Source organism: Cavia porcellus, unplaced genomic scaffold (genome assembly GCF_034190915.1).
Source record: "Cavia porcellus strain 051 isolate PalLab524CR breed Dunkin Hartley unplaced genomic scaffold, mCavPor4.1 scaffold_10, whole genome shotgun sequence".
NCBI lineage: Eukaryota > Metazoa > Chordata > Mammalia > Rodentia > Caviidae > Cavia > Cavia porcellus.
In genome coordinates this window covers 76,460,495-76,485,818 of record NW_026947493.1, presented here as the reverse complement: position 1 = coordinate 76,485,818, position 25,324 = coordinate 76,460,495, and the positions used below count along the sequence as shown (strand labels likewise).

Sequence of the window (25,324 nt, the reverse complement as noted above, 5' to 3'; positions counted from 1 at the left end):
CTGGATTCCCATTGCAGATGTGGTTAAAAGCACCCATTGACACCCATGCCGCAGCATGAACATTGGGCTCCTTTGAAAATTCTTCTGCCAGATTAATTACTTCACTACCTTTAAAATATGCCTCATATAATTAAGACATGGGCAAAATATAGACAAGTTCCTTACCAGGATGTAACACAAGTGATATTTAGTTCAATTTCTAAGAGCCCTAATTTCCTTCTAAAATTTCACAACCCTGGTCTTTACCATCTGCATTTTTATCAGTATTCTGGTCTTCTGGTCAGATTTTCCATCAAACTCCACTTGCAGAATTGCAGGGCTTCCTTCTTCATATTTCTAATAATTTCAAACTCTTCCCACAAGCCATTTCCAGTGTCTTCTGTACTATCTGGTCAGATATCAGGTTTAGTCATTCCAGTACCAGTTTTCTGTGTTAGCTTTCTTGTTTTTGGACCAAATACCTGACACATACAATTTAAAAAGGGAGATGTTTATTTTGGCTCATGGTTTAGGAGGGCTTAACTCATGATCAATTGACTGCTATGCAGAAACACCTGGTAAAAGGGTCTGGCAGAGGGAAGCTCTCAACTCATTACAGTCAGGAAACAAGAGGAAGAAAGAAAGATCCAGGGAGAAAAACACGTCTTTCCAGCTCATTCCCCCAGTGTCTTGACTCTGCAAACAGACCTCACTTCCTAACAGTACAATCAGCTATGAATTTATGAATGGATTAATTCATGGATGAACCTAGTGCTTTCGTGATCCAGTCACCTTCCTAAAGTGTCAGAACAGATGAGGGTTTTAAAAGAGATTTGAAATCTAAAACACACTGATATATTAATTTTTACGAATTATGGAACGACAGATCTGTGATTGGTTATATAAAATCAGTTCTGATAGGTGACTTACAATGTTAAATTCTTTTTTTTTCTTTTTTTGTCTTTTTCCTGAGTTCGAGGGATCGAACTCATGACTGCCTGCTTGCAAGACAGGAGCTTATGCTGCTGAGCTAAATCCCCAGCCCTCAATGTTAAATTCTTAAAAGTTATATAAATTAATATGTGTGTATGCAATAAAACAATATTTAGGACAGGAGATGCAGCCCAGTGGTAGAGCACATGCCTTACATCCGTAAAGCTCAGGGTTGGATCACCAGAACAGGATAATGACATTATATTGGATAAACTATGGATGCCTAGATTTTAAAGTGGAGCTGAATAATGTCAGTGTGGGTTTACTGATTGTAATGAACGTGCTGCTGTAGAGTGGCAGGGCTGATAGTGAGGGATGTTTCGGTACATGGGTCAGGAAGTATATCAGAACAACCCCCACCTTGGGCAGTTTATGTACACATTGAGCAGTGTTTTGCCGACTACCTCAGAAGTTCCTTCCCTACCTCTCCAGAGGTCTTTCTCTTCCAGTGTTCTCTTCAGTGCCCTTTCCCAGAGTCTCTACCCACAGGTTTCTATTCTGAATCATCACCATCTTCTGAACTCAGGGATTCTGCTGGTCTCTCCCTGGCTTCCTTTTACTTGCCCCACATCTCTGACACTTTTTGAAGGCAGTGAAAAGGGGCAGTCATTACACCCTAATAAATTGTTTCCATCACTCAGAGATTGCCGAGCCTGGTTGGTTGATGTCTGTTTTGTGAATACTTACTTTTATTTTGTCTTGTTTTGATGCTGGTTGATTTCTTGTTACTGTGTTTTGAAGTAAACCAGAAATGTTCTTACTAAATTAGAGAATATGTCTGTTTTATAACTCAGAACAACTTATCAGTTAACGGGTACGCACTGCCAATTACATACTACACTATTATACTTAAGCCTTGAAAGTTTGTATGTAGCCAGGCGCAGTGGAGCACACCTGTAATCTCTGCACTGTGGAAGCTGAAGCAGGAGGATAGCTGAGAGTTTGAGGCTATAAAGTGAGCTCAAGTCCAGTCTAAACTGCACAGTGAGAACCTTTCTCAAAAAGACAAAACAACAAAATTTCACCCATCTTTTTATATTAGCTCAAATGATATATTTGATAAAACAGGACACTTTCTTCTCATACCCTTTGTTCACAACCTATTTCTCTGTACTGTGTAACTCTTAAGGCAAATACCTGTGCCACTAAAATGTAAAATTTATGGAGCATGTGTAACTGGGTGTGTTTATATCACTAACTGACCCACTAGGATAGTTCCTAACATCAGTAAAGAGTTGTTAACTGATAGAAATATAAAAATAACACTTCTGCTGTCAGAATATGTGATTTTCCAGTCTAATTCTGCTTTAAATTACTTGCAGGTAGAGCCTATAATTTGAAAGCTGACAGAGCACGTAGGTTCTGTAATGTACTGTGTTTCCAATCAATAGTTATTGAAGAAAGTATAATATATTCAGAGCAAAACAGACAATGAATAATGATTTTGCTTATTCATGGAGAAACCTCTCAATCTTTTATTTAAAGATGTTTTCCAATTTTAATAAAGATAAGTAAATATCCTGTTTCCTGTGCTTGAAAATGACTTTGACTTTTTTATTAAATGGCCTTCATTTTTCATTAGGGATTTTTAATCATGTTAAAATTATTAGTTCAAAACACATTAGTGATAAACACCATATCTAAAAATTAAAGTTTATTTCATTGTCAGTTCTTCAAAGAGAAATAATGCACTGAAAAATGTAATTCAAGCATTAGCTTTTTAATGATGAATTACTGTTCTACAAAAGCCAGGAATTTTTACCATTTTTTTAAAAGGGGAAAAAAGAAAGAAATCTAACACTCTAATAACAACTCAAACCATAAGCAAAACAAAATGAAAGCAAAGACAAAAAATGAAACTCTACCAAAAAGAAGTGGAGACGTTTTTGTGGAAATTAAAACAGCCTACATTTCTGCAATTTAAAAATCTTACATAGTGATAGCATTTATGTGAGGAATAGCACATTGAATTCAAATCAGTACTTCAGATTTCTTCTCATTAATTTGTACTAAAAGTTATTTTAAATATATGATTGATATATTTAAAAGAGTCTTACAGTTTTGGAGATTGTCCTAAACACGTATTACATTGATTAGAAACTGAGGTATTAGAGTATTTAAAGATGTTTTTGAATACTCAAAAAGTTCAATGCTAAATGGTAATTTTTATCATATCAACAATTTAAATTTTTCATTCAATTTAATTATTTTTAATGGATGCCAAAAACATTAAACACAAGGAAAATATATGTTTTAAATAAATTCTTATTTAACTGTTTTGCCTTTTGTAGCTACTATTTCTATGTTGAAAATATATAAGTATATAACTATGTAATTGATAGATTTCTAAGTCAAGACTCTGATAGCAAATTTTGAAGTCTGTATGTCTTCATCTATTTGCACTGCTCCATCAAGACAGTTTAACAGGGTGATTCATGAAGAATAAAATTTATTTCTCACATATTTCGGGGGTAGGAAACCCTAAGCCAACCGGCCCAGCAGACCCTTTCTCCTGCAGGCTTTGTGTCACATGCTCATGTGGGAGAAGGCAGAAGAACCAAACAAGGCTGAGCTGGTTCCTTCAGCCCTTGAGTCAGTCGCCTGCTGAAGAGCCCATGTCTTTAAAACTATTGCAATGAGTATTAAGTTTTAGCATGAATTACGTAGAAACACAAATGTTTAATCCATAGCATCAAATCAAACCTTCCTTTATTCTTCCCATTCTTTTTTTTTTGCCTTTTTTTTTTTTTTTCATTTTTATCGGTACCAGGGATCAAACTCACGACTGCCTGCTTGCAAGGCAGGCACTTATGCCGCTGAGCTAAATCCTCAGCCCCTTATTCTTCCCATTCTAATCATTACTGTTTCTACTCATAAGTAGTATTGGTCATTGTTTACCACCTGTTAAAATTGGTTTATTAAAGTGAAATCCACAGAAGATTATGCATATGTATTTCTTTTTTTTTAAATTTTATTTAAGGAGAAAAAGGAAAAAAAAGCAGAGAAAGGGTACAAGTTATATAGATTTACAGAAAAAAATAAACAGTAGGAAATCACTAGTTAATGGATTAATTACATTTTGTCATCTGAGAAACAATTGTTCAAGTTACAAAATTAAAGCTTATAAAGTGGACATTCCAACAGTGAGACTGCAAACAGTTCTGTTCAATGATCCAACAAAACTCAGTAATATCATTATCTATCTTATACACTTAAATATACATGCAGTTATATCATTTAGAGCACTATCTTTTCCTCTCTTTTGTACAATGAAAATTACACATTTTGGGTTTTGTTGCTCCCACAGTTCTTATTACTTTTTTGGAAGACAGTAGAACCAAATGTGACATAGCAGAACAGTCAGTCAAATCAAAAGGGTGGATGTAATAGATAATGTAAAAGCATAATACTAGGTGATCAACAATAGTTACCATAATGCCTCCCGCTATCTCTAATAGAATTGCCTATATCATTAGTTATAATAAAATTGAACAAAACAGTAAAGAACAAAACCAATAAAACCAAAACATTGGAGACATTATAGGTCTTCAAAAGTAGATAATAGTCAACCAGAATGGGCGTCATAATGAATCCCACTATCTTCACAGCTGTTGCCTAAACTTTCGAACCTGGTACTCTGAAGCAAAACAGAATAGAGGAACATCAGTCAAAACAAGATGGTGAGAGCAATACAGGGCTTTAAATCAAGATAATGGAAAGTCAGAGTGGGTCACTATAATATATCTTGCTATTTTTAAATTTATTTTTCCCTTAATTAAAAGGATAAGAAAAGTAAAAAATAAAATGAAGATTGAGATAAAGAGGGCATAACAGCAAATCAGCGCAGATCAAAACATAACCATTTAAGCAAAATAGTGTTTCACCACAAGATTATCCTGACATAAAAGTAGTTACCATATTGTCTCTTTCCTTGAAATCTTTGAGTATAACTTCGTATACTGTAGCATCAAATATATCAAAATAACGTAAAACCATTTAAGAGAATGACGGTATTACAGGGTATTTAGAATCAACTAACAGAAAATGAACAGTGGTTTCTGTATAATCTCCTTGTCTATAGAAGGTTTTGCTTATACTATCATATATAATAAAATCCAATAAGATACCACCTGTTTAGACCAATGGAGACAGAAGAACAAAAGCTTTATGAGACTTCAAAACAAGATGATACTAAATCAGTATTACCTCTTAAGATGTCATTTTCCCAAAAATAGCTGTTCCTATCATCCAATCTTCTCTGCCTCATTTCTGTTGAGCTCTTTTTCTGTCATTAGTTGTCAGTTTGTCTTCTTCATTTTGTTTTCTGTTCCATTCATTGTGGCCTCTCTGCCGCTACTTCTGGATTCTTCGTATTTTTCTTTTTTAGAATATCCTGCAGTATTCTCTGTAGAGTTGAATTGGTGGTTGCATATTCCCTTAGTTCTTCTTTATTCTGGAAGCACCTTGTTTTTACATCAATTTCCAGGGATAGTTGTGCAGGATATATCAATCTTGGCTGGAGATTATTATCTTTCAAAGCTTGAATTATTTCCCCCCACGCTCTTCGTGATTTGATGGTTTGTGCCAAGAAGTCTGCTGTAATTCTGATGGGTGTTCCCTTGTAAGTGATCTGTTTCTTGTCTCTGATGGCTTTTAGTATTCTGTTCTTGTACTGGATTTCTGGAATTTTAATTATTATATGCCTGGGTGTTGCTCCGTTTGGGTTGTAGGTGGCTGGGGTCCTGTATACTTCATACAACTGAGTATCTTTACCTTTTGCTAAATTAGGAAAATTCTCCTGGATTATTTCTCTGAGTAGCTTTTGTACTTCATTTGTTTGTGTCCCTACTTCTTCTTTTATGTTCTTAATTCTTAAGTTATAGACCCTCTTATCATCTTCTAGTCTTTGTATTATTGCTGTTTGTCTTTGTTATTTTTAAGAAGTTTTTCATTTCATGCTCCCATATTACAAATCTGCCCTCCAGTTCAGATAATCTGTCCTTAGTTTCTTTCAAGCTGTTATGGCAGTTTTCAATAGACTTTTTAGTTTCCTGGTATTCTCTTTGAACCTGCTTCACGTATTCTATGCTTTCTCTATTTTCTCCATTAAACAATTCTCCCCTCTTTTTCTGTTCTTCCATTCCACCTTGGGTGGTTCTTAGCATTTCTCTAACTATTCTGCTTATGTCTAACTTCAGGTCATTAATAACTTCATTCCTGAACTTGTCTATGAGGCTCTCGAGATAGCGCTTTATGTCTATTGGTGCTGTGTCTGCTGTTGCCTCTTTCTCAGGATTGGGGGCCGAGGACCCTTTCTTGTTGCTGCCTCTTCCCATATTCTTTGTTCCTTTTATATGCAAGTGTATATAGGAGGCCCAGCTTCCTTCCCTGTCAGCCACAGTCTGATTGAATTGCGCCGGCTAGGTGTTCCCACCCACTGCAGTGCACCAGGAAGTTGCAGGCCAGGCAGCCTATGCGAGGCCCGCTCCTCCAGGTCAATCTACCTTCAGGAGCTGGGACCCAGGCTGTGCTAGCCTACTGGGTCTCAGCCAGCAGCGTCACGTGGGCTAGGCACTGCTCACCACTCCTGCTTGGGAGGGGGATTGGTGACTGAAGTCACTGCAGCACCCTGTTCCCGCAAGTCTGCCCCATCCCAGAATGTCCTCTGTTGGAGTCTCCTGGACCATGGAAGAGTCCCAGTTTTCCCTCACTCACCGAAGGTGGATGCACGGCTCCCCGCCCGTCCTGCTCTCAACTCCATTCACTGATTCCCGATCTCAGAGCTTCCGTGCATCTCTCTCCCTGCCGAGCCGATGCAGAAGCAGCGACGGCGGAGGCAGGAAACCCAAATTGTGGCTTCCAATGGCGCGGGCTCCAGCTTCCAGCTGAGGCTTTATCTGTTCCTGTTATCACACCAGGATTGCATTCCCAGTTGGTTTCTCTCAGCCCAGTTCGTTCTTGGGTCACCGGGGCATATTTCCTCTTGCTTATGATTTTTTATTCAGCACCATTACTGAATTCTAAGCTGGGTGTTTCAGAGAGCCTCCGTAGCTGCTGCTATCTGTCTGCCATGTTCTCCCAGAACTCATATATATTTCTTATGTATACAATTTATAAAATATTTGCACAAAAGCCAATATCATTAGAAACTTTTACAAAAAATGAAAATTGAGTGTTTTGTGTGTAAGTACTCTAATAGCTTATACTGGCCAGTGAGGCAGCATTTGGCACCCCAGGCATTTGAGAATTACTAGTAGGATGATTTGCAAATATGCCTTTTCATCATCTGATTCCCTAGCACCATGTAAACACATGCACACACACACATGTGCACACACACACTTGTTTTGTTTTTAAAAGCATATCAATATGTTAGCTGTAATTTGCTTTGTCCACATAAATAAATTTAGAAACTTTTCTGAATTGCTTTAAAGAGTAATCTTTTCTAAAAGTATGTCATGGAAAATCATGGAAGCCTAGGTCTTCTTCCCAGCACTGTCTCACCTCTACAGTCAGGTCCCTGTTAAGCCCACTACTAATGCTGAGGCAAAAGCTTCCACAAAATAATCAACTTTCTTCTGGGCAGGTAAAGGATTGCATTATGACTTGAGCTCATACATTCAAATGTCATGCACAGGTTAGCAGAGGAATTGTAAGTGCTAAGTAGCATGGGTGTCACTAAATGTAGCTGGAAGAAATACATAGTGGGCATAAGACCAGGCAGCTCAAAACAGCACCCTGATTTTAACATTTGGCAAAGTTGTTTTCTACAATGGACAGGTTGAGAGACAGGATCTAAGTTAAATCCAAGAAGGAACCCATTCAAAAATACTTTTTGTCAGCATGAAAGTACTTGCAGGATGTAGTACCAGAGGTATCTGTAGCACCTTTCCATGTGTAGCAGGTGGGGCTGCCTCTGGTATGTAGAGCCCACTGCAAACGTGGTGTTTCCAGGAGAAGTGACACCCCCTACCTCGTCATGGCTCGCCAGTGGGATAGAGATTAATTTTCAGAAATGTCCTCATTGTTTTGTCTCAATTTTTCAGAAAACCAATGTGGGAAGCCTCTTATTGGTTCTTTAACAGAGGCTGAGATTTTTCAAAGATTTTTTGCTGTATGATATAGGACAATGTATGAGCTCAAGTCACAAGAGAAGTCTGGGAAACACCCAACCACAAAATTCAGTGAAAGGTAGCTACTTCCTCTTTGCTGGGTTGATTTTAGCTCATGGATTTTAGAGGACTCAGTCCATAGTCAACTGGCTCCAGGTGGCAAGGGCATTGTGGAGGGTGGAGAAAAGCTGTCACGTCATGGCAAGCAAGACTCAGAAGCTGATCACAACATGCTGTCTACCTAGGCAGCCCGGTTACCTTCCCAGTGACCCACCTCCAGGCAGGCCCCAGATCTTAATTGCACATTCAGTTACTGAATTCATTCATGGATGAATTCCCTGGTGATTTTATGCTTTGCTGATCTAATCCTCTCCAGCAGCTCCATGTTTGAGTGTATGGGAGTTCTGAGGGACATGCTAGATCAAGGCCATAGCGAGGGAGAGCTGTTATTCAGTGCAGTGATTCTGCCAGGGCACACTTCACTTTGGAGGTGACATTTGGCAATGTCTGGAGATGTTTTCAGTTATCATAGTACAAGGCTGAGGGATGCTGCTAGTGTAGCAGGCAGATATACTGAACATCCTACAGTACACAGAATACCAGAAACCTCTGCACTCCCAACCAAGAATTATTTGGTCCCAAATGTTAGTTGAGCAGCCCTATTTTCGTGAACTTAAAAATAAAAAAAAAATGAATTAGGAGAATGATATCAGGAGATATAAATTCAGAATTATTGTGAGAATTATGACTTACCTATTTCTCTGTAATTTCATTCTTCTGCAATTCTGATCTTCAAACTTGGAGCTTCAAAGAACTTGTATAAAGGATGCCTCTATTATCATATTTACTGCTGAATTATCTGGAAGAGTACAGCAATGGAATAACTCAAGCATTAATTCATAAGGGCCTACCTATATAAAGAATATTACATACATATCCACACGAGGCAATGTTGCATCATTAAATTACACGGATCTGTGAGTAGTAACATGCAAATATGTCCATTAGATATTGAGTTAAAATAAATTGTTTATAAATTTGAGGGAGACACTATCTCCTTGTATTAAAAAGTGCAAATTTATCATGCCGGCAATAAGTTAAAAGAGAAAGTTTTGAAGTGGCAAAAATTGACTAGAATGGTCACAATTATGCTTCATTTTTATTACAGAGGTTATACACTTAGATTTGTTACAAATATTGCTAAATGTGGGTCGGCTCTTAAGGAGAGTAATGAGAACCTTTCCTTACAACACAAAATTTAAAACTTTAAAAAAATGTATACATACTTGAGAATTTGAACTGATAATTTAAGTCATCCTTCTTGTCTTCATTACCGGTTTTATTCTCTGAACATATATTTAGTCTGTCACAATGAGTCTCCACTAGACCAACTCTGGTTACAGAACAGCATAGAAAGGAGGCAATCTATGTCTTCGTGGAATCTATTGCTGCAAGGGCGTGTATAACTCTGTGTGTGTGACATATATTTAGGATTTTGTGGCGTTCTTAAAACATTTTCCAGAAACAAGCTACAGAACCCTTAATGAGCACTGATGTCTCCAGATTTTAGGGTGAAGCCCTAAAGAACTGTCAGTCTAAGGTTTCTCCTGAAAATCACCCCAAGCCTCCTTTCCTTGCTGAGAAGGAGCTGTCATGAATAAACTTAATGGTGTTGCAGGTGCTGTTTACAAAGACTTGCTAGGGAAGCTGCCATTCGACTGGCCTTTACTTACTTAGGAAGTCACCATCAAACCCTCCGGAAGCTGTTATTGTCAGACTTTTCATTCATGCTGCTGCACAATATGCACAGCTCTTTCTTAGGGTGTGTGTAGAATAAACCCTCTGACCTCTCTTGGGTGGCTTCCTCTCAGCTCATGTGCCCTCTGGATGGGCTGACGCTTCTTGCCAAGATTCCAATCCAGTCTGTGAAAGCATGGCCCAGAAAGTAACAGTTTGTAGATGGTTTTGTTCGTCTCCTCTTCCTAACTAGAAATCAATAGGAAAACACAGAATATCTTAGAGGAAAGTGAAATAAAATGAAATTTGTAATTATTTTCGTGGGCTTAAAATTTTTGAAATTGCTAATGAAATACCATTTTTGGTAATGAACAAAATTATTTGATTTCCTATCCAATTCAATAACATGAATAAAAAAGTCTTTTCCTCATCAAAAATCACAGGAAGAGAAGTCTTGTTATGCAAAACTCTTAGTAGAAGTCAGTTTGATTTCATCAATTTTCTTGAGGATCCTAATATTTTTCTTTCATTTAAATGCCTAGTCATGGTTTTAAAACTTTCTGGGATTCAACAGATTAAACTACTATGAAGGGAACTTGCCATTCATAAATCTTAGAGGGAAAAGAACATATGCAACCCAATTGAAATGCTAGTAACATCTTTTCACTGCTCAATCCATTCTTTTCTTTCCCCAATTTTCTGATGAAGGAGAAGAAAAAGAAAAACAATGAAATCAAGTTAGGAGGATAGTTCCAATAGTTGGTACATTGCATACTGTTGTCTTCCTAGTAGTTAGGGTACAGTGTATAAGCCTGATACCTTGTCTAAACAATATTAACATAAAACGTCCTTTTCAATAAATAGAAGCTAGCTTTATAGCTATCACACACACACACACACACACACACACACACACACACACACACACCATGTGTGTGTGTGTGTATTTTTCTTTATCCATTTCTTTCTTTCCCTTATCACAGTTTGTCTTTTCTTTGAACAGTTTCTTTCCAATTCACAATATGCATTGTACATTTCAATTCCTATTTAATTGTTATTACTAGTGAACTAATAGGATTTTTATATGTATGAATGATTTCTTTGTGACTATTGTCTTGTGCGTAAAGTCCAGTTTATCATGGCTGAAAAGTACTCCATTATATTAAAAAACACCTTTTTATCCATTCTGCAGTTATGGGAATTTGGTTTGCTTCCAAAATTTAGCTATTACAAATTATGCTGCTGTAAACATTGGTGCACATATATTGCTGCAGTGTGTTGTTTTTAATTTTTTTGCAAAAATATCCAGAAGGGGAATAGCTGGATTGAATGGGACTCCCAAATCTGGTTTGTTGAGAAATCTCCACAATGATTTCCAGTGGTTGTACCAGTCTACATTCCCACTAATAGTGGAGAGAGGTTCCTTTTTTCTCAACAGCTCCTCCAGCATTTGTTACTGGTTGATTTCTTGATGATAGCTATTCTTTCTGTAGTGAGATAGACTTTCAGTGCTGTATTAATTTGTAGTTCTCAAATGATCAATGATGTTGAGCAGTTTTTCATAAGTTTATTTCCCAGTTAGTGTTTCTTCATCTGAGAAGTGCATATTTATCTCAGATGCTCATTTTTGGATCGGGTCTTTAAATTTGGGAGACTATATTTTTTCAATTCTTTATATATATTACAAAGAAATCCTTTGTCTAATGGACAAATGGCTATCTTTTTTCCATTCTGTAGTTTGTCTTCTCATCCTATTGGTGATTTCTTTCGATGTGCAAAAAATTTCTTAAGATGAAATCCCAGTTGTTGATTCTTTGAAGTACCCCAAATAGTTTGAGTTTTGCTCAGGAACTCTCTTCCTACCCCTCTACCTTTGTCTTTCAGCAGATTTAGGGTTTCTGTTTTATTATTTAGATCTTTGATTCATTTTGACTTTAGTGCATGGTGATAGATATGATCTAGTATTAGTTTTTGGCATGTGAGAAGCCAATTTTTTCCAGTACCATTCATTAAAGTTTCGATCTTTCTTTCAGTGAACATGTTTGGCTTCTTTGTCAAAGATAAGATGACTGAGTATGTCTGGGGTTGCAGCTTCATCTTGTATTCTAGTCCACTGATCCTGAGGCCTTTTTCTTTGCCAATACCATGCTGATTTTATCACAGTAGCTTGTTGTATAATTTCTTCAGGTCTAGGATTGTGGCTCCATTCATTCTGCATGAATTCAATATAGAACATGAGAGCGAGAAGGAATAAAGCAGGTTTACCTTTAAAAAAATGTTTTCAGTAGACTAAAATACAGTATACTGCATGTTTTTAACCCCCGGGGGGGGGGGGGGAACATAGTTGTACTTTTCTTTTTCTTAATAGCCTGAAAACTTTGGTGAGATCAAATCATGTATAAACCTTGTGTCTCATAAACAGTTAACGCTTTTGTGGCTTATTTATAACCTTGGTTATATTTTATTTTGAAATAGTGTTTTGTGCTATTTGTACTTTCTAAGACATTTCCAGTCATTTCGAAAGCTTATACATGGCATCAGAAATAATCTTATTGTGCATTGTGTCGGACTCGTCGGCATGAGGCCTGCATAGCTAAGAGTTTTGTGCTTAGAAGGATCCTGTGCTTAGCATTTAATGCTTTCTCATGGCCACCATAAATTCTTAACGACATTACCTGGGGTTTTGTGTTTTATTACCGAAGTCTCCTGGGACAGATACTGAGGGCTTGGAGTGCCTGGTCCCAAACATTCTGCTGCTCTTCATTCTTGGGTTGCATTCTAGGCTTGTCGCTTTGTGCAGCCTGATACCCTCGGCTTTGCCCCACTTAACCACTCCCACTCTGCTCCGTGACCACCCAGCAGCTGGACTGGTCATCAGTGAGGGAAGGTTCACCCTGCACTGCTGTTGTACTCTCCTTGAGGGAGCTGACTGCTCATGTGGAGGGTCAGAAATGATATATCCTGGGAATCAGGGGTAAAGCAAAGCAGTAGCTGTGCTTGGCCCGTGCTGAAACCCTACGAAGACTTCACGTTCATCTCTGATCCAGTTAGTAAGTTTATTATAGAATAGAAGCCATCATTTATTAACATTTGCCTGGTATTAGAAATAAGAAGCTAATTTATCCAGTCATGTCATCTGCATTTTACAGTGAGCCCACAACCCAGATACACTATCCTGTATGTGATAAGCTCATTTGTGTATTGAATAAAATATTCTCTTTTGCTTTAGCTAATGCTAAGCTTTGCATTAAAAGCTATTATCATAACCAATTGAGTGATGCTGTGTGGAAAATATTTTGTCATTCTAAGGAACCTGATAAAGATGTCAGTAGCCACAAATATAAATAAAGACTTCAACTTTTAAGTTAGGAATCTGATTCTGTGTGATTTCTTTGTAGTCATATAGTCAAAGTTATGCCCTCAGAGATCCTACAACACAATGGTATATTAACCTAGCCTTCTGGCATCTAAATGACAGTCTGTGAACCATATATATAGAATTTGTAATAAGTATACCTTATCATAATCAAGACCTGGAGGATGTGATTTAAATGTGCTTGTGTTCCATGACACGGTAACTAATTTTCCCTACTCATGTATTAAGGGTGCCATATGCTTACTTCTCCTCCCCATTAAATATGTGATGCATTAACCATCTGCTCTTCTAATCCAACGCTGACAGTCATCAGTTGTGGAGACCCAGGGATACCTGCCAATGGACTGAGATATGGAGATGATTATGTGGTTGGACAAAACGTTTCTTACATGTGCCAACCAGGCTACACAATGGAATTGAATGGCTCCAGAGTCAGAACTTGTACCACTAATGGCACATGGAGTGGGGTGATGCCAACTTGTAGAGGTAAGATAATGACTTTCCATGGTAAGCGTCGTATATTTTCTCATTTTTGTGTGATTTTAAAGTACATTTAAATAAACTTTTATTCTGTATCATTTTCTTTTTCTGGTCTGAAAAATGACAGATCATTGAAAAAAACTTTTAATGTATATGATTTAAAATGATATTTTGACAAAAACATTATATCTTATTGTGAGTAATGACAGTGAATTTTAATGCAAGAAAGAGGAATGGAAGTATAATGTATTCTAATATGTAGTCATCATTGTTACTTTTATTGATGGGTGAAGATCTAAGAAGAATGTGTCCTTAATGAATTCCAACTCAAATTTGTTGAGCCCCCTTATGTCAGGTCACTCAAGGATGGAGAAAAATTACTTTTTCAAATTTGAGACAAACCAACCTGTGTAGTTTGCAACTGTATAGTTTTTCTCAAGCAAAAGCAGAACATGTTTCTTAAAAAAATAAATTCTAAAATTATTCTTTAGGTCAGTGCAGGAGTAAAGTTACTATTTTAAACTGTGTTATCCCACTTGACATAGTTTCATTATTTTACTTACTTTTATGATTATCTACAGAATATCATAAATATATCAATTTACAGTTTCATAATAATTTTCATTTTTGTGAATTGAGATTTCATGTACATGTCTTTGAATTGAGGTTAATGCCTCCTGATGACTTATAATCTAAAATAATTTATACATTTTGGATTTTACAGTTTCAGAAGCATATCACTATAAATAGTATATCCAACATATTGAACATGCATTTTATATTTTAGAAGTTGTTTTATTCACTCATTAATTAATAAAACTTTATGATATTGAAGAACACCAATACAAGTTCTCATGTTAAAATCATTTCTCATTTCTCTTTTTTTCTTTTTTTTATTTTAAAGAGATTAAGACAAAACAGGACATAACAAAGCAGATCAGAACAATACAATGTAAGCAACACAGAATTTCACTAGAAGACAACCCCTACTTAACAGTAACTACCACAATGTCTCTTTGAAATAGTTGAGTATAACTTCATATATAATAGTATCAAACATAATAAAATAGTTTAAAACATTCAAGAGAATGAGAGTTCACAGGGCATTCAGAACTAAATAACAACCAATGGCTGAAAGTTGTTTATACTTTCACATGTAATAAATCTAATAGGGCGTTTCTCAGTTTTAGATTTTTAAGTTGTCACCCTCCTTTTTCTTTACTGTCTTCTACCTTGTCCAGCCTGCCTTCACTTGAGGACAACTTAAAACAACTTAAACAAAACATTTTTAAAATCTACAACTACAAGTCCGATACAGACCATCATCAGTTGTGAAGACCCAGGAATATCTGCAGATACTTGCAATACGGAGATGACCCTCTCTCTAGCTCCTTCTAACGGCTTATTAAAATTCAAAGAAAAAAATCAATATTTACAAATGTAGCTTTTTTTCATGTACTCTAGCCATTATATTATTGCTGGTTTTACTCCAAATTTTGAACTAAATTTCTTCATTTATTAACTTTAGGTTTTAACACAAATCTAAATCATTACAGAAACTACCCTGGGTCCTGTAATCCTAGCCATGATCTGGGTTCTCAGAATACTAGAGGACTGTCTCTAAATTCCTTGATCACAGTGTTATACTGCATGTAGCCAAACCACCAAGCTTCCAAGTCTACGTAAGGGTTGCTGAAAACTAATTTTACTTGACACTAATAATTTATCTGTTTCAGCATACTGGATAGTAGGTCATCCTCTATTTGCCTTCCCTTACCTGTCAGACATGCTGCTATTTGTAAAAGACTCTCTGACAACCATTAGCCATTATGTTGCCAAGAAAAGGTAGCCTCCTAGAGGGACCGATTCTAGGGATGTTTCAGGAATGCTACCCAGAGAATAAAACGTGTCATCCTGTATTGTCCTCCAAAAGGTTGAATTAGCACATATGCTTCTTTTAATGATATTTATTTATTTTTAACAGCCAGAATATTTCAACAGCTGTTTCTAATCTCTTGTAATATAATTTCAGCTGTTACGTGCCCAGCTCCTCCGCAGATCTCTAATGGAAGGCTGGAAGGAACAAATTTCGACTGGGGCTTTAGTATTAGCTACATCTGTTCTCCGGGATATGAGCTCTCCTTCCCTGCTGTCTTGACCTGTGTCGGGAACGGTACCTGGAGCGGTGAAGTTCCGCAGTGCTTACGTAAGTTTAACTTCCCTACTTAAAATTTTGTTTTAAAGCAGCAGTCTCTAAGTTCTTCAAATTCGCTGGAATGTATATAATACTGTTAGGATCCCTCCAAGCCTGTTTACAATTCAAAGAAAGAAATAAGTACCAACCAGTGTAGCTCTTTTTCATATAATCTTTAACCATTATATTCCTTCTGGTCTCACTCCAAATTTTGCATATGCTTTTCTTTTTATGAACTTCTTTATTTTATAAAACTATTATTTAATGTCAAGTTTCTCATAGATTAACTTTACTTCTGGAATTATCTTCTTTTTTATGTCTAGTTTTTCTAGTTCATTACCTTTTCATTGATCCACAAATCTCTTTTTACCAAAAAACTCATGTTGGTTCTACATGTTCATTTAAATCAAGTTGTTCTGATGGCATATGTCATGACAATGATGTACATCTAAAATTACCAAAGGAATCGTAGAAAGCAACAGTTATTATTTAGTGCAGATTAGTGTATTATTTTACCCAGAAAAATTATTTGTCAGGATTAATTTGTAAGAGCATAAAACCAAACAAAATCACACTTATACTATATATATATATATATATATATATATATATATATATATAATATGTATATCACATGTAGATAAAGCATATGTGCCATATATACGCATATATCAATCTATGGCATATGTGCCATATATAAGCATATATATATATATATATATATATATATATATAGAGAGAGAGAGAGAGAGAGAGAGAAGCAGTTTTCCAAAAATGTATACATCAGTAAAAGAAGCACTTTAAATACTAACTTTATTAAGACATTATGAGATTAATACAAGTTACCTTTGGCTTCTGCAATTATAAAAGGTGTTCAAAGTACTGACCATTTTTTCCAGACTTTTGTTAGTATAGTAAAGCGTTGAAGTGTGTATGCATATTTTTTGTGCTCTCTCTCTCTGTCTATATACATATATGTCCATATATGTGTATATTACAATTATTTATATCTCTATATGTGCATATTACAATTACATATGTCTATATATATATATGTTTGTGTATGATATATTATACATAATGCACATGTTATTGTAGCATCTGACGTGATCAGTTCTCAGTCATGAGAACTTGTTCCTGGTCCTTCTCTCCATGTCAAGATGAGTAGAGACCCTTATCTGTCCCTGTGGCGTTGAAGATAAGCAGAGGTCATAGTGTGTATGACCCCCAGAGTTTCTCAGTGTACTCACGGCAGGGACTAAGGCCCCCAGGGCTCCTGGACTTGTTGCTTGCTTCCCTGTGTTTCTGTGCAACTCATGACAGGCCACCTTGTCACTCAGCACAGGACACACAGACCTCCTAACTTTTCCCCTTAAACCACAGCTGCCACTGGCATCCACACTTCTGTAACTGTTCTCTTTTCCTTTTATGCTTTTAGTTTTTTCTAAGAATCCCCTTTCTCATTATCATACTATCACCTTGTTTGCAATTTCCTGTGCGGAAAAACAAATCCTTTAAGAATTTATTTATTCTCCTTGATTTAATAGTAGCTTCATCCCCTTGTTTTTCCTTAAAATGTTTTCAACTTTGTTTATTTATCTGTGCCCTAACTTCAGATTTATACTTCCCAGAGGCAGAAAACTTGTTTGTTTACTACTCAAACTCTGATATATAATACAGTCCTTGACAGCTATCAAAACATACATCATTTTCGTTATTAAAATGGTATGGAATTGGTGCAGGGGTAGAAGGTAAATCAATGTTATAGCGTGGCGAGAATGGAACTGTTCATAGATCCTTGATATAAAACAAGTCAGAGAAGACAGCATAAACATGTTAGTTAATATGAAAAGCTTTGGGTGTGTGTGCACACACCCCCCCCCACACACACACACGCCCAAGGTCTGAATGTTACTCCATATACCAAATCATTGCCAGACCCATTAAAGGTTTAAATATAAAAGTTTTAAATATTAATAGTTTGTTTTTTTACAATTTTTTTAAAAGAGACTAAAACCAAACAAAATAAAACAGAGTAAAGCCAATCAAACAAAACGGTGTAAGTGATACAAGATTTCAAAACAAGATAATAAGAAATCAACAATGGTTACCATAATGCCTCTTGTGTTCCAAGGCACTGCCCATACCTTCAGACATAGTAAAATCAAATAAAAGAGAACAGAATGGAATCAGTGAACCCAATACAGAACTTCAAAACAAGTTAATGGTAAATTTAAAATGGCTATCATAATATATCTTGTTCTAATAATCTGCTTTCTACCCTCTCAGAGGGTAAGATTTCTTAATATGTATTGTAGGAGGCAAAACAAAAATAAAAATTTGGAAACAAAACTTTAAAATTAAAAAAAAATTCTTATTGAAGACCAGTTATTAACTTGAATGTTATCATCAATGTATATAAAACTAGTGACAATATTTATTATATATGAAGTATTTTAAAAATTTTTTAAATTTATTTTTTAAAATTTTATACTAAAGGAAAAAATGACACAAAATTTTGAAACAAGATAATAGAGTAACAATAGTATATTGCATGTTATTATTTTAAATTAATTGTCCAGTATACAGAACATAGGCATTTAATTTTCTTGAAAATATTAACACAAATACTTCTTTTCAATGAATTAATAGAAATTATTAATATAACTATCTTTTAACTATATTGTCTTCTAAAACAAATTTTAAATAAAATATAATCAGGTTAAAAACCTCTTTGTAAACCATGAGATTGAGAAAACAAAGTTAGACAGTTTCAAATATTGGTGTAGATGTGAAACAGTATAAATTTTTATACACTGCTGATGGGTGTTTAAATGGATACAAACATTTACAAACTAGTTGCTATTATTCAGCAACATTAAAGGTATGTAATCTGTTCCTAGGAATTATATTTCTAGGTACTTGGTCTACAGAAATTTTTGTACATACAAATAAGAAGACATACAAGAATGTTAAATCCAACATTGTTCTTAGTGATAAACAACTCGATGTATACATAAATTCATTCATATGTGCAGCATTTACATGAACACGTACATCAGTTAAATAGCCAAGGTCATTAACTTAGAGACCTTCATGAAGAATAGTCTTTTTTCTTTAACACTTTTAAAAATACATCATTTTCTCTTAAAATGCTTGTCCCTGTAAATGGCACCTTTTTCTAAGGTCTATGCCTGAAGAGTCTGAGATTATTGATCTGGTTCACAACATGGGAACCGCCAGGTAGAAATCTGAGAGATATAGTTGGGAATTGTCAATGAAGAGTGTTGAGGGTTGTGTATATACTTACTAGTAGCTCTAATTTCCTGTTATATTTCTGCATGCTTGCTCTGCTCCAGTCACCACACTCCGTATTCCTTTCCCTGTGAGCCGGGTGCACCCCAGCTTGGAGCTGTGGAATGTTTCCTCTCTATGCAGTGTTCTCCCTTGCAAGACCAGTGTGGCTAGCCCACTGTCTTCCTTCCATGTCTCTCTCCAGTAGGATATCCCTTTGCCACCATTTGTAAACTCTGTCTCCACATGCTGCTGTTTGTGACCACCACACACACACACACACACACACACACACACACACACACACACACAGTTCATTTCCTCCCCTTGAAATATTTCTCCCCATAGAACTCATTGCCTTCTCACATACTTTGTTTCTAATTAATTAAGTAAGTAATTATTGCTTCTCTTGGATGTAGATAAATGCTGTAAGGGTAAGATTCATACTCTGTATACCTGTACATTCAAATTCTTAAAACTACCTAGAAAAATGCTTGTCTCTAGTCACTAATAAATATAGTTTGAATATAATTAATCAATTTCTTTAGAAATATTGTCAGCTTGGTCTCTTTACTGATTGTAGAACATTAAGATTTGTTAGTTTTATATAAATTTGGACCTGCTGATCTTTATTCCTCTTAAAAATTTAACACATTATGAAGAGGAAGCAATAAAGTATTGGAATATGTGTGCTAGGTGTTCAGACAAAAAGGAACAAATAACGATGGGTGTGTGTGTGTGTGTGTGTGTGTGTGTGTGTGTGTGTGTGTGTAACAGGTCAGTGTGATCTATGGAGAAAATCTAGAACATCATGGGTTAATTAATTTTGGCAGAACTACCTGTGAATCACATGTCTTTTCAGGGATGTTCTTCTGCAACTTGGAAGGATAGAACTATAGCTATACAACATTTGATTCTGGTCAATCTAAAACTGCAAAATTACGAAGCATTCTGCATTTAATAAAATCCTATGTAGACTTACATCTGAATCAGACTCATACTCTATATATCACACTGAGTTTCTCATTTAGTATTGATTCATGTAGACAGAAGATAGAGAAAATGAAATTTTCAGTAATAGACAACTTCAGTATTTCAGTGCGTTGTCTCCATTTTGTTCTGTGTTTTGCCCTCCAGCAAAGTTTTGTGGTGACCCCGGCGTCCCTTCCCAAGGAAAGCGAGAGGGCAAGAGCTTCATCTACCAGTCAGAGGTCTCCTTCAGCTGCAACGCCCCTTTCATCTTAGTGGGCTCAAGCACCAGATTGTGCCAGGCAGATGGCACTTGGAGTGGCTCATCGCCTCACTGCATAGGTAATGTTAATTAAAGGCTGATTATGCTCTGTAATTGTGGAGTTAATAGGTAGTGGAGACACTTACGTGTTTTTTTTTTAAATCCTAAAAACTACAGTTGACTAAACATGAAAAACACAGTTAAAATATAGAAGCAATTAGATGGCACTACAATAATTATTGGTAGAGTATGTGTCATTATTTTTAGTATTTTAAGTTTCCGGAAGAAACCCTTGTACAATTTGTTGTATATCATAAAAAGCTTTCCAAATAATGCCATGATTAACCATTGTCACTTACTTGCTGTTTATAGCTAATAAAACATATTCATGGGGAATTTGATGCAACACTGTGCAAAAGAATTATGGATTTCAAAATGGCTATAAATATATTTCTGTGGCCTTAACATAATGTCATATTTAGTAAGCTAATAAGATAACCTGTATACAAAGAAAGCAATCCAGAAGCTACCTGTTCTTTCATTCTTATATCTGAATCTCCTGCAGCTTTCAGTGAAATTCAAAGTCATAACTTGTGTTTCTGGGAATAACTTCTAATTCTTCAGGAGAATATTTCCTATGGGAACTTTAGAAAGGTCCTTAGATAAATGCTTTATTCACGTTTACTTGTTTTTTTTTTTTTTTTTTTTTTTTGTACTGGGGATCAAACTCACAACCTTCCGTTTGCCAGGCAGGAGTTTATGCCACTGAGCTAAATCCCAAGCCCCACGTTTACTTCTCTTACAACCTGTATATTTTTCTTTAACTTGGTATCTACAAAATGAATTGAATGTCAGGTACTTTTATAATAGAAAAGGTTCAAAGTTCAAGGCTTTGTACAGGCATAATAAATGCAGTCCTCTTGAATTTCTTGTTTGTGATTAGCAAGGCTTTGCCCCAGGAAAGGTGCTGTTAGATTTAGAGTTCTCATTATTACCTAGGGCACTGTAGGTAAATCTCTGATCCCTTCTAAATGTCTTGTATGGAAGAAATATACGTGTTATACATTTTGAAATAATATTTTAATGCTTTAATATTTTAAATTCTTTGTTTTAGAACCCACTCGTACCTCGTGTAAAAATCCAGGTGTGCCACGGCATGGATCTCAGAACAATACATTCGGATTTCAAGTGGGTATTTCCCTGCAGTATACAACTAATGGAACAGTTTCTTTGGTTCTGGGTTCATAGTCTTGTTGATACACATAGAAAATAATATCTGTTTATGTCTGCATTTTGGAATACAGGAAAACAATTTATTGTGTCACAAAGAGCGGCAACAAAAGAAATTAGGTAAAGATGCTTTAAGAAAGTAGGCTAACTGAGCGTGGGCAAAAATAAAGAAAAAATTGGAGATGCCAAGGAGCAACATAAAAACTCATAAATGAGAGAAAGGAAGTAAATCAGTAAACCCCCTAGAGGATATGAGGGCCAGTCAGGAACATTTAAACTGGAAGAAGTTAAAGGAGAGACTTCCAAGACAAATAGCAAATAAAACCGTGGACATTGAATAAGAAAATTACTGCACATGATACTAACATACCTCTCCAGTAGTGACATTCATTTGGGAAATTTCTGAACAATAATTTAATCATCACCTGATATCATTCCAGATATACTTGGATTGTTATATTATAGCTCTGTAGTGTTCCCTGTCTTGTGCAGCTGATTTTCTTTTTCCAATTGAAATTTTGTGTACATATGCAGCAAGTTTCGTTACATGGATCTAAAAGGAGCCAAAGTGCTTTCCGATTCCAAAAGGAAATAACCAATTTACACATCACTCAATTGCTTTGCATTTTCCAAATTGGGCTATTCTGAGTGAAATTCGATGTGAACTAGAAGAACACCCATTTCTAAAAGAGGAGCTCATTTAAAGTGCCATATTTTTGTTGCTAAAATAATTTCCATTTATCTACAGTTCAGGCACAGCATGAACATTGATTTGATAGTGTTTCCATTCTTCCTGATTTGCTTCAGTCTGGTCTAGATAACAAAAAGAGTAAAACGCTGCCTCAGCCTCCATAGATTAGTATTCTTAGAAAACTTGGGATTCACGTCTCCATAAAAGGTGTTTATCAATGATCTGAAACCTGAAACAGGAGCTACTAGTTCTACAGCACATTAATTTTCCTCATGTAGACAAAGAAACTCAAACGGTGTGACCTGTTTTGATCACAGAGAAAACTGGTGAAACTCTCCTACTAAAATGCAAAATCTTAATGTTAACATCTGTACCTTAACTCAGGATGGTTTTCTGAAACATATGAAACTTTCTCTTATGAATTCTTTGAGGTAGTGAAAATAGAAATGAGAGAGTGCAGAAGTCATTGAACAAAATGAACAGCATCATTAATGTTGCATTGAAATATTCATAATATGACCTTTGAAAAATATTAACATGAATCTAACCTAACCCAGGAAACATTTTATTAGTACTAATAAACATGCACCAGATCACTGTGTTCTGTCTAAAGAAACATGAATCAGCAGATTACAAATCTTGTCATTCTCATTAGATCAGTGTTAATTACAATTTAAAATATACTGAATATGTTAAATTAGGGACCTCAGATTTCTTACATAAATGTGATTGGCATGCATAAATGTATGTATAGGTATACATACTGAATATATTAACCAAATATGTTTACTACCAATATAATTTAAAGTTACATAATTCTGACAATTATTAATGAATTTCATGTAATATAGTCTTATAAGCAAAATATACATGAGCTAACAACTGTTGTGTATAAGAAACAGAAACTATTTTGATCTAACTTCAGACTAATGGTATTGGAGATGGGTATGAATTTGTCCCCAGAAGAAGGAATCCAGATGAGTTTCAACGAGTCCAGGTTCTAGCGAGGCACTGTTAGTCCTGTCCTGTGCTCCCTGTTCATCTGCCTCCTAGATTTCATCTCCATCAGCGGGCCGTGTGGCCAAGATCTCAGTCACGCACAATGATTGTTTTGAATGTAGTTTCAGATTCCAGAATCAGTCAGCATACCCTAAATTTTGTATCCACCCTCATTTGATGAGAGGACCAGTAGTGAGTTAAAAAGTAAAATCACATCATTAGGAAACCCATTCCTCAAAGGGGCAAGAGATGGTTCAGAATTGCAGAGGTGCTCAACATGTTTTCATAATGTTCTGCTTCTTAAACTTCAGTCTTTTCCTGTAGACTTACATGGTATATTTTAGGATATGGTTATGATTATTAGCATAAAAATACATTCCTTGTTACTAGAGATGATGAAAGTTCTTGTTGAAAAAGTACTCCTTTTCTTTCTGTCCAAAATATTGTAAATTGGAATAATTTTGACTAAAAACAAACTAGTGTTGAATAGTGGTGGCAGTGAGCCTGGGAAGGGAGAGCTGTCAAAATGATTGATGCAGCATCTAGATTAATTATGGAGTCAGTGCCAAGCACACACATTTCATTAACTGCTGTATCACTCTGTAAAATGAGCTCGAGGCAATGGAAGGTACATTGTTGGGATCTAGAGTTTGTTTCATAAAGTTTTTATGGCTGTATAATATCTTAAATCTGACCCTTTAGATATTTAATGCTACCAAAATAACTTTGTAATTATGGGTGGTGCTTAGACTGTCATCGAAATTAAGTAAATCAAAGGGATTAAATGTGTTCCATAGTGTTTTATTATATTAAGTGATTAATATGGTGGTGGAATTATAGAAGAATAAAAACATAAATACGTGTTTTATTAAATTAAGATGATAGTGTATTATATAAATTCATAAAATTCACTTTTCTGGAACTAAAAACTCAGGACTGAAGCTGGTATAGAAATGAGTTTGCACGACACACGTGTAGGTAGCAGCACAGAATTCTCACACCCCACTTTCTGGGAAACCTGGAGTGATAGACCCCAAAAATCTTTTATCTTGCCCTGTAACTTTAATCATTTTAAACTTTGTTGAGTTTTCTTCCTTGTAATATTTTTTGAGTTCAAGATTTCCTTCCCACATTCGCTGCCACAATAAATCCAGCTTTTATCTACTTAGGCGTAAAACAATAGTGGTGTGCTCATAAATACAGGAGACACTGGGTCCTTTCAGGGTACACCTTACCCTGGAAAGTGAGTCTTTTAATTTCCTGTATCTCTCCACTTCCCACTTTACACCCCTGCCTGCCTTGTGCACTTTGTGAACCGTCCCTGCCAACCAATGAACTATACCCCATTTCTTTTGCCTAAACAGATGATGTATATTTCAGGTTTTTTTTTTTTTTTTTTTTTTTTTTACTAATTTCTTATCCTATTGTCCTTCTCAAATTTCACTTGTCATTAAAACTACATGAAAGAATTGTTAAATCAGATTGCTATTCTCCATGTGGAGACCCTAAGAAACTATCCCAGAATTTGCTCTACCAACAAGTTTCCAGCCAATGTGGATGTTACTGACCTGGAGACCACATTTTGAAAGCTATTTTCTATTCACTAATTTAAATTTTACATCTTTAGGAACAGTGCCACTTGCAAGGCTTTCATTGTAGATGTTAGCACCACAATGTCCAGTAGCCACATTTGTTTCCAATTTCATTTTCTCGTCTTGAGACTGCATCTGCTCCTTTGTGTTTATTTCCATACTTATCTCTAGGAAACTGTATTTTTCTTTATCTAACTATTTGTATGCCTATTTTATATCCATATACAGTTTGGTGACTCTTGGTATCACATAATTTTTTCAAATTCCCATGATCAAAACTTTTGCCCCTGTGTGTATGTTGCACAGTCAGATATTTGATCATATAAATAGATACATTGTTTATATGTGATGAACTATATAGTTTATATAGATCAACTCTATGGTTTATATATATGAAAGCCCATATATGTATATTA

The 25,324-nt window shown here is 35.7% G+C and overlaps 1 protein-coding gene across 8 annotated transcripts in view; it reads left to right on the top strand.

Annotated features, from left to right (window-relative positions):
* Csmd3 (CUB and Sushi multiple domains 3) overlaps window positions 1–25,324 on the top strand; it is a 1,082,130-nt gene that overhangs the window by 1,035,763 nt on the left and 21,043 nt on the right. For all 8 annotated transcript variants that reach the window (XM_063257640.1, XM_063257641.1, XM_063257642.1 and 5 more), the window contains 4 exons: window positions 13,504–13,683; window positions 15,710–15,883; window positions 20,303–20,476; window positions 21,511–21,584. In XM_063257640.1, coding sequence (XP_063113710.1) covers window positions 13,504–13,683; window positions 15,710–15,883; window positions 20,303–20,476; window positions 21,511–21,584 — 602 coding nt within the window. The remainder of the gene's footprint in view (window positions 1–13,503; window positions 13,684–15,709; window positions 15,884–20,302; window positions 20,477–21,510; window positions 21,585–25,324) is intronic.